The following is a 10,606-nucleotide window of genomic DNA, read 5'->3' as shown; positions in this document are numbered from 1 at the left end:
TTTTCCCCGTAGAAGAAGCGCGCGGTGCATGCTGGGATATGTGACGTTTCATTTCCATTTGTGTGTTTATGTAAAGACCCCAAAATGGCTCCTATTAAGTGTGTTGTCTGTCTAATTATAAATAATGCAGACGAGGCGTGTTAACTGAGTTCTCAACGTTTACTCACAGCGTGCTCATAACCACATTCTAACTCCCAGCATACAACAACACATTCTAACTCCCAGCATACAACAACGCTTCTCAGGGCTACCGCGCATGCTCGTAACTATCGTTGCATGCTGGGTAGTGTAGTTGTTATATTTGCTAGCTCATAACAGCACATTGAGAGACACGCTTACGCGCTTAATTCAATACTCGCCGTCATTCCGGGTGGATTGACAAAAGACCTCCAGCCGCTAGATATTGGTGTCAACAGGGCATTCGAAGCTAGACTGCTAACTGCGTGGGAACAATGGATGACAGAAGGCGAACACACCTTCACTAAGACGAGGAGGCAGCGCCAGACGACGCCAACATCTGCCAGTGGATCGTAAATTTGCCCAACTTTTCACTTCGGACACCGAAGACGAAGGATTTACGAATGAAGAATAACTTCAGAAAGTGAGCGCTATGTTTATTTTGTGTGTTGTGACATTAACGTTCGAGCAACATTATGTTGCTATTGCTCTGCACTATTTTGAATTTTACTATGTTTGTGATTGCACATTTGCGTACATTTTGGGAGTGAACAGAGTTGTTAGAACGCTGGTTTTTAATATATTATTAAAGTTTGACTGACCTATCTGACTGTTTTTTTGACATTCCCTTTAGCGCAGCGTAGGCGCGGCTTATAGTCCGGGGCGGCTTATTGGTGGACAAAGTTATGTAATATGCCATTCATTGAAGGTGCGGCTAATAATCCGGTGCGCCTTATAGTGCGGAAAATACGGTACACACAAATAATTATTTCCTTGTTTTTTGGTGTATTTATGGTTTACCTGCAAATAATTAGTACCTTTTGTATGAGCTTGAATTGTTTTGTTTGATCCTACATTAGCATAGTGTGGAGCAGTTTTATTAATGTGTTATTTGTCATGTGCATTACTTTTTTCCTTAATGTTGTACACGTATTTTAGACCCCAGGAAGACAAATGGGGATCCTAGTAAACAATCAGCAGCAGTGGCTATGCTAGTTTTAGTACAATACTTAAACAACACACATTCAATATTAAAATGTATAGTGCAACCAAGAGGACGTGAGGGAAGAGCTGACACTTACATGTGCAGAGACTTCTGCGCTTTGGCGGCCTCGTCCTTGGAGCTGTAGCGCACCACGGCGTTCCCTTGGGTCAGGTTGAGGTGGAATGTGATCAAGGGGCCGTGCTGCATGCACAGAGTCCGCAAAGTGGAGCCGTCGATCTGCAAAAAACAAAGAGGAGCGTTACAACAAGGTTTTCTACAAGCCACGGGTTTCTTTAGTTTTTCTCTACATTGGTATAAAAATCCTTTATGCAGTTAATTAGGGCTGTCAGGGTAACACATGCAACAAAAACATTTGATTGCATCAATCATGTATAAATGCAGATTAAACACACATCCTCCTTTACCTTAATCGCAGACAGTTACCTGAATGAAAAGTAGTGCGGAAGTAGGTTACATTTGAAATAAAAATAATTAAATTTCATACGATACATCATAAAAAATATCAATAATCGATACTCACCGATATAAAACACCGTATTTTTCGGACTATAAGTCGCAGTTTTTATCATAGTTTGCAACTTATACTCAGGAGCGACTTATGTGGGAAATTATTAAGACATTACCTCAAAATATCAAATAATATTATTTAGCTCATTCACGTAAGAGACTAGACGTATAAGATTTCATGGGATTTAGCGATTAGGAGTGACAGATTGTTTGGTAAACGTATAGCATGTTCTATATGTTATAGTTATTTGAATGACTCTTACCATAATATGTTACGTTAACATACCAGGCACGTTCTCAGTTGGTTATTTATGCCTCATATAACGTACACTTATTCAGCCTGTTGTTCACTATTCTTTATTTATTTTAAATTGCCTTTCAAATGTCTATTCTTGGTGTTGGGTTTTATCAAATACATTTCCCCCAAAAATGCGACTTATACTCCAGTGCGACTTACATATGTTTTTTTCCTTCTTTATTATGCATTTTCGGCCGATGCGACTTATACTCCGGAGCGACTTATACTCCGAAAAATACAGTATATCGTGATACAGTTTTCAGCCATATTGCCCAGCCCTATTTGAAAATAAACCCAGAGGGGACTTGAGATAAAACTGTCACGCAAATAAATGACATGCATTCAAGTAAAACATTTTAAAATGTTCCTGTATGACATTCTGACAATAAAATGACATTTGGGTTGTTTTTTTAAGTGAATTTTATTTATGCAAGCAAGTAATTTACTGCGATTAATCATGATTAATGAATTAAAAGTGTGATTCAATTGACCAAAAAATTATTCCTTTGAAGGCACTAGCGTTTAATAAACATTAACTTTTGTACCAACTCGTCAAACGTAAATATACTAAATATCCTTATTTGAGCTCAAATCTTTTTTAATTTATATACTGTAGATATAATACAATTATATAACGAAATAGAATTCCATCCATCCATTTTCTACCGCTTGTCCCGTTCTGGGTCGCGGGAGGTGCTGGAGCCTATCTCAGCTGCATTTGGGCGGATGGCGGGGTACACACTGGACAAGTGTGTACCCACATCGTAGGAAATAGAATTCCACTTTCAACTAATCAATCTGCCTAAAATAATTATATTTTGAGAGGATTTTAAGACTTTAAAGTCTGTTTACTTAATGTTTATATACCAACAACAAGACAAGCACTTTTCTTGTGTCAATAACACACAATGATCATTTCAGTTGAAGACAGTAAAAAAAAAGACAGAAATTTCTGCTGCATGCTTTGAATGGGAAAAGTGACAGTCAATTGTCCAAATTGAACTCTCCACCATGGATTGCATTGTCTTATATTACGATACATGTTAGATTTTGTAAAACTATGGCATTTTCGATGGTCATTTTTGTCGTTTTTTAAGTGTAATTTAGGTTTTTAAGTGTAATTTGAAGACTTTTTTGTAATTTAAGATGGCTTGAAAATAACTGAATGGCTCAAAATGTCCCTCGGCTCTCCTTAATGAAAACCCCACTGATTGGCAGGGAGAAAACACATGATTATCCTGTCTCTGTGGCACATGTTTATACTTCAGTCACCAAATACGGTTCCTTGGCCTACAAATGAGAACAGAAAGGTAGAACGTTGGGGCGCACGTTCTAAAGCACAAGTGTCAAACCCCCAGCCCGTGAACCAGATCCAGCCAGGGGAGGTGTTACATGCAGCCTGCAGGACCATATGAAAATCCACATGCATCTGGCCTGCATGGCGACTTTCATCAAATAAGAACCAGTCCATCAACACAATCTCATAACATCTGATGTCAAATATGTAACACTAGAGGCCACAGTGGTGTTAATAAGATGCATAATGCGAGGATGTCACGTTACCACCAAAAGTGGCAATAATGTAACTGTGTAAGACTATTACCAATAACAACAGATTAAAGATGCATCATTTCGGGCGGAAGGCGGGGTACACCGTGGACAAGTCGCCACCTCATCACAGGGCCAACACAGATAGACAGACAACATTCACACTCACATTCACACACTAGGGATAGTTTTGCCAATCAACCTATCCCCAGGTGCATGTTTTTGGAGGGAACCCACGCAGTCACGAACATGCAAACTCCACACAGAAAGATCCCGAGCCCAGGATCCAACCCCTTCGTATTGTGACGCACACAGGCATTCCCGGGCAGCTGTGTGTGCGCATATGGGGTACTTTGCCAAATGCCAGCTGATACAGGGGCCGGGAAAGCAAGGTCGTCGTTAGTGACAGTTGTGTGTCTACAACGCTGGCCAGGGACAATGTTACTGTTGTGTTGCTGCTTCAAGTTGTCGTTCTGCAAGCCTAAACTGTCGTCTTTTTCACAAGTCAAAACCCACCCAGACCAGTGTTTAAAAAAAAAAAAAGGAATTTGCAAATCACATTGACCTCTTGTTGTGCACATTTTGGCCCAACCACAGATGACTGGCACATAACACCTCTGTATCTTTGAAATCAGCGATAACACTTGGGCAGGAAACAAGATGAATATTTTGTTACACGACACATGCACCCATGTAAACGTGGCAGATGGTGTCAATAATGTAAAGTGTGCATCGAATGTTGTCCCCCCGTGTGATTGAGTTTCACACAAAAGCTACCAAGAAGCAAACACATGCTGGATAGAAAAAGACGTTTTCTTACTTGAGGTGTGAGATTCCTGAGCACCAGCCAGCTGCTGGTCCTGTTGGAGCTGTCTGTACTCCAGGTAGTTCCCTCTGCTAGAAACACAGCAATAAATGTTCTGCTCGGAAAAGGAACAAACTAATGCCACATTTTGTAAGCACAAGTCTGGCTAAATGTTGCTAACCAGAATGATGTGATGACATTAAAAGGTTACTAAGTGAGGCGCAAACTAACACAGTCAAGAGAATGCTGTCGAAGAGACACTCAAGCTCAGGATGGCAGTTTAACAGGTTGTTTGTCCAGAGAGAAACTAAAGGCAAGCAGATATTATCTCTGCAAGGAACACATTTGATTGACGCTACCTTAAAAAATGTAAAATGATTTCATGATCGTGCACAACAGCTTTACAGTCGTCCCTCGTTTATCACAGGTCTTTGGTTCCAGGCCTGACCGTGGTAAACACATTTCCGCAATGTAGGATTATTATTACTAAATACAATTTTTCTATAATTCGAGCATTAAAAAAAAAAGGTTTAACAAACTTCTAAATGTTTTTTTTAATATCAAATAATTAGAGCCCAGCAGGTCTTCAACAGGGGGGACTGTAACCACTAGGGGGTTCGCAGGGTATGGAGGGGGGTCGTGAAATTTTTGGTTTGTTAGACATTTTTTTAATGGATAATTGTTAATATTCCAACCACAATTATTCCACAAATGTAAATCTCATTAAATACATATTAACAGTGATGTAACATACTGTAGTGTAGTTTAGATATGGCCACCCTACTCAATGTACCTTGCAGGTTTAAAATAAAAACATGAATAATTATATTAATATATTCATCTTAGCATTTAAGATAGCTAGCGATTAGTGCATTAGTGGTCACCTAGCAATTAGTGGCCCTAGTTGCCTGCTAGCGATTAGCAGCGTCATACTGTAGTGTTTGAGTATTTTAAGTATTGCACAATACCGGTAATAAGGTACTTTTAGGACCAGTAGGATGCTCCAAGAAGCGTCATTGCTCTGGCCGTCTAAAACACGACCAATATGTGGAAATACCTTGTCACATCCTGGGTAATTCCTCCAAGTTAAAATTAGATTTAATGTGTTGAAATTAAAGGCGCAAGTTTTCGGGAAATACTTGCTCAACTAAGCAGTCGCTTCTACGATCATTAGCTGTGTTGTTAGCATTGTGTGTGTCTGGCTCATGCATGAGGAGCGTGATTCCACACCTGCTTCAATCAGTGAAGTGCCTTTGTTGGGACATGAATACCAATAAAAAAATTATATTTTGGGGAGGGGAATTTGTTACCATGGTAGTAATGTCATATTGCACCTGTGCAATAACTTTAAAAAAAAAAGAAGAAAAAGAGTTCATAAAAACAAGAACATATATTTTTGCCTACCAGAGGAGTAGGAGCCACTCCAGCCTTGTGAGAGGCCCAGTGAGTTCCCCCCCCACGTGGAAGATGGCGGCTTGGTGTTGGTGAGGCCTGGCGGAGGGCGAGATGGAGCTGTGGAGCCGCGTGGGCCTTGAGGGACTTTCCACAGCTCGTGGGTCAGAGAGCCTTGGTTCTGGGAGATGGGTCCCGAGGACCAGGTGGATTTCACATCCGACAGTTTACCTTGAACAGCAAAAGACACTTTACCCACAGAGCAATTAACAATAACGTCTCTTAACTCTTGTTGAATTCCTATGAAAACGGGCAGAAACAAAGAATGCTAACTGAAAGCGAGGTGGTGCATTTCTTTGTGGTTTCAACGTGCAGAGGAAGTGGCATGAGACTGAAACTAAGAAAGCCGACCTACTTTTTAGCTCAGTTCGTGTGTCCGTACCTCCATTTCTGTCACGCAGCAGGTATCTGTTGACATCGTGGATGTTGGTGTTGATCGTGGGGCCGCTGGGGACGCTGCCGGGCGTCATGTTAGGGTCGTTCTCCGGGTCAATGTTCTGGAGGCCCTTCCATGGCACACCTGGGCAAAATTCTGAAAGAAGCAAAAATAAAGTGCTGAGTAATGATGTAATCAAGGTAAGGCTGAACAATTAATACAATTTAAATCACGATTTTGGCTGCCACCATTACGCAAGACTATATCAACAAGATCAGGCTCTGCTGCATATCAAAAGCACCATGAGGCAGCGCCGGCCCACGCCTAAGGCCATCGTGTATGCGCACAGAGCTCCTTGACCACGTTGACCCTGCTCGTGGTTTTACTTCCGTGGAGCCCTCGGCTTGAGGTGAAAACCGCACCACTGTTGTCAAACGGCGACAGGTGTGGAGGCCTGCACAGCAAGCTACCCTGCTTGTCTCCTTGTAATTGCACAAGCAGGACTAACCGCGAGCCATCGTGCTAAACAAAGTCTGGGCAAACTTTTCCATTGCATGCAAACATTTTTGCTGGTGTTCTGACGAGACGTACAATTAATTTAACTCGTGCAACCCTCTCATGTTCAAACGTGCATGAATCCAGGTAATGCGGAAATGTAACTGCCCATTGAAGGACTCTTTAACAAGAGTGCAACTCAAGTATAATTATATTTTTTGTTTTGTCATATATATTTTTCACACTAGGACTGCAATGATTAATGATTTAATTGTTTATATTGATAAGAAAAAAGCATTCATTTAAATTTTGTTGCTTCGATTAATCGTTTGATAGGTGTAACAAATACAAACGGATTAAAAAATGGAATGGGGAGGAGCATACTTGCCAACCTTGAGACCTTCGAATTTGGGAGATTGGGTGGGCGGGGGGTTTGGTGGTAGCGGGGGTGTATATTGTAGCCCGGAAGAGTTAGGGCTGCAAGGGATTCTGGGTATTTGTTCTGTTGTGTTTATGTTGTGTTACGGTGCGGATGTTCTCCCGAAATGTGTTTGTCATTCTTGTTTGGTGTGGGTTCACAGTGTGGCGCATATTTGTAACAGTGTTAAAGTTGTTTATATGGCCAACCTCAGTGTGACCTGTATGGCTGTTGATCAAGTATGTCTTGCAGTCACTTTCGTGTGTATGCAGAAGCCGTGACTGGGCCGGCACGCTGTTTGTATGGTGAAAAAGCGGACGCCTCGACAGGTTGTAGAGGACGCTAAAGGCAGTGCCATCACGGCACGCCCTTAATATTGTTGTCTGGGTGAAAATCGGGAGAATGGTTGCCCCGGGAGATTTTCGGGAGGGACACTGCAATTCGGGAGTCTCCCGAAAAAATCATGAGGGTTGGCAAGAATGGGGAGGAGGGGTGATTGGTTTGGGCGAGGGGCAGGAAACCTGTGTTGTTATTATATTCTGATATTTAAAAAAAAAAAGTTAACTAGAGATAAAAGCATAATTTTATATATAAAAAAAGATGAAATAATGAAGAAAACACAAAGATGTGTCCCTAAATATATGCATAACCTTTATTTAGGCTATTTCATTAGAAATTACATGAAGTCACATTCAACACTATGTTTCACCTGACATAATAAATAATCCTGATAAAAAATCATGATTTCGGCCATAATTGTGCAGTCCTAAATAAAGAATCATTACTTGCTATTCGTTTGTACTAACCTGGGGGCCAGTTAATGTTGGTCCCGTTGGTGATTTTTTCATTGGGGTTCTTTCCTTGGCCCCAGCTGTCTGGGGGCACCAAAGGGCTGGCAGGCGACTCTGAATTGGACATCAGACTGTATGGGCTGTAGGAGTCCTCCAACTGGGGAGGTTTCCCAGGGGGCCCTAGAGTTGAGGCAGCAGATATGGCACCTAATGTATGGGGAAAACACACATATTGAGTTTGTTTTTTACTGGATGTACTGTTTCACAAAAAGTTGTTGCTGAATGCTTAACTCACCGTGTTTGTTGAGGTTGTTCTCCAAGTTTGAGGTGTTGCCACTGAGGTTGTCCATGGCGTTGGAGTGTGTCCACTGGGACAAGCGGGATTGGGGCTGTGGGGGTTCTTTTAGCGACAGACCTCCGACCTCGATGCAGTTTACATTCATGTTTGGATTGAGTCCAGCTGCACAAAGCACACACAAATGAGAATGTTTAACAGCTAAAAAAAAAGCACATACAAGATGCAGTGTGCAGAATGTGGCAGATCCTAGTTAGGAGGTCTATACTATATTGCACAAGAGGAAATTGAGTATTTGTAAAATAGCCGTGCTAAATTATCTCTAAAGCGCATCATCAGCTTGTAAAAAGGAAGCTTTCCTCAAATAGGAGTTTAAAGAGTGTTTCTCTGGGCTGGGTTATGTTTAGTATTAGAGTACAATGTTTCCAGTACATTGATGATGAGAAACACTGAAGTCAAGGTTTTGGTTCAAGATCGTAAAACACACATTTTTACTGTGTATCCTCGCCACTTTGCAGTTTACTTTCTGCGGTCTCGGTGCATCGAAATTAACAATGAATACACTGAAATTTCTTGTTAAAATTACGTAGGTTTTAGTATGTATGAGGTTTTAAGTGTGTGAGAAAGCTGTGCAAAGAGATTATAAGACTTTAAATGCAAATAATTTTCATAGAAAGCATAAAATAAATAGTCCCTACTTTTTCTGGAATACAACCCCCATGATAATTTAGGGACCACTGTATTTGTAAAAGAAAAAGAAAAACAATGCTATCCTTAGGAAAATGTATTTCTACAAATAAAACCTCTAATAAATACAAGTTTGAGTAAATGAATACACTGTTTCTGGAAATACATTGTCTAAACAAGACTGTGTTTTGAATAGACTGTTGCTGAGCAACAAATCTTTTACTCTCAGTAATTATTAAGGGTGTCCTGATACGACTTTTCCACTTCCGTTATTAGGGCCTTGACTGTTTGCCGATACGATAACAGCAGGAACCATAGAACATACATTTATTATTTTGTAGTGTGAAATGTTAAAAAAGGTTTGATCAAGTGAAATTAGTCAAACAGAGAACAATGGGAGTAATAAAAACACCAACCTTACAAGAGCTTTATGCTTTTGAAGTGGTGAGTTATTGTTTTGGCGACAATAAATTATTAAATTAAGAGCATGATGCAAGAAGTTGAATGATGCAGACATGTTTGTTACTGGATACTTTGTATCTGTAAGTAATATACAACCATAATAATTTGATATTTGTTTACATTGACACATGTTTTAGACTGCAACATTGTTCAATAAAAGAGACTTTTTATGAACTAGCCTATAGCCTACTATGTTTACATCTTGTAAAGGATATGACTAAAATGCAAGTTTGTGTTCTTATTGGTGGACATTTAGATGTTAAATGTCCAGCTTTGCACAAGTTAACACACTCCAGGACTGCTGGTATCATAGTTCGTATTGGAGATTTTAGATGCAAGCCGATATCATCCGATACTTGATTGGTTGATATCGGACAAATATCTAATATCAATATCGGATTGAGACACCCCAAGTAATTATCTCCTTTTATTGTTTGTTTTTAGCAGCAGTAAAAAGCATCAAGCAAAAGCTATTATTGCAACCCTTCCGCTTGCTGTCACCAAGGAAGACAAGTCACATTATCAATGAAGTGTTGAACATGTGTTGTTACTTTTTAGGACTTACAAAGAGAGTAGGCGCTGTAGGCATTGGGTGAGGACAGCGACTCTTTGGTGTGCAGTGTGTCGGCCAGGCCCGAGGTCTGATGTGGGCCTGTGAAAGGATCCAGGTTTGATTTGCCGGATGCGGAGCCTCCAGTGGGGCCGTGCAGACCGGCGGAAGAGGAAGAAAAGGAGGTGGAATGGGAGGGAAGCTGCTGCTGCTTCATCAGCAGCGCCTGGTAGAGCTGACGCTGGTGCTGCTGGATCTGCTGCTGCATGTTGGTGATTGTGCGTGCGACCTAGAAGAGGAGGGGTGGCAAAGCAGAAATACAGTGAATGAGGAAATTGCATCCATAAACCACTGTTCAGATAACAAATGTGTGGTCATGCGGTTTTGCTTCAGTTAGTCACATTTATCATAGGATGGTGTGAGTGAGGTGCGATGTTGCGGTTGTTGACTCACTTGCTGCTCTTGTTGTCGAATGGGGCCGGAAACGTTGCGTTGCGCCTGCATCATCTGCTGCTGGATTTGTAAACGCTGGTATGCCTGAACAAAAGGGAAGCAAAGCATTACAGCCACATAAAACACATGAAAGGAACACTTGTTCAAAAGGGAGCAACTCACCATTTGCAGTTGCTGAAGTTGATACAACAGGGTCATTTGTTGAGGGTTTATTGGCGAGGTTAAAAGTGCAGGGTTCAGACCAATGTTTTTTGCTGCAAATTGCAAGAGCTGTGCTTGGACCTGC

General features: G+C 41.1%; 1 protein-coding gene across 4 annotated transcripts in view; it reads right to left on the bottom strand.

The window, feature by feature from the left end:
* tnrc6c2 (trinucleotide repeat containing adaptor 6C2) overlaps positions 1 to 10,606 on the bottom strand; it is a 54,372-nt gene that overhangs the window by 7,654 nt on the left and 36,112 nt on the right. For 3 of the 4 annotated variants that reach the window (XM_061983718.1, XM_061983721.1, XM_061983719.1), the window contains 9 exons: positions 10,483 to 10,602; positions 10,321 to 10,404; positions 9,883 to 10,156; positions 8,169 to 8,333; positions 7,889 to 8,080; positions 6,176 to 6,325; positions 5,746 to 5,964; positions 4,357 to 4,433; positions 1,260 to 1,399 (listed from right to left, as the gene is read on the bottom strand). In XM_061983718.1, the coding sequence (XP_061839702.1) occupies positions 1,260 to 1,399; positions 4,357 to 4,433; positions 5,746 to 5,964; positions 6,176 to 6,325; positions 7,889 to 8,080; positions 8,169 to 8,333; positions 9,883 to 10,156; positions 10,321 to 10,404; positions 10,483 to 10,602 (1,421 nt within the window). The remainder of the gene's footprint in view (positions 1 to 1,259; positions 1,400 to 4,356; positions 4,434 to 5,745; positions 5,965 to 6,175; positions 6,326 to 7,888; positions 8,081 to 8,168; positions 8,334 to 9,882; positions 10,157 to 10,320; positions 10,405 to 10,482; positions 10,603 to 10,606) is intronic. The other variant, XM_061983720.1, reaches the window with a different exon arrangement.

This window comes from Nerophis lumbriciformis, linkage group LG25 (genome assembly GCF_033978685.3).
Source record: "Nerophis lumbriciformis linkage group LG25, RoL_Nlum_v2.1, whole genome shotgun sequence".
NCBI classification, from domain to species: Eukaryota; Metazoa; Chordata; class Actinopteri; order Syngnathiformes; family Syngnathidae; genus Nerophis; species Nerophis lumbriciformis.
This window is presented reverse-complemented; position numbering and strand designations above follow the sequence as displayed.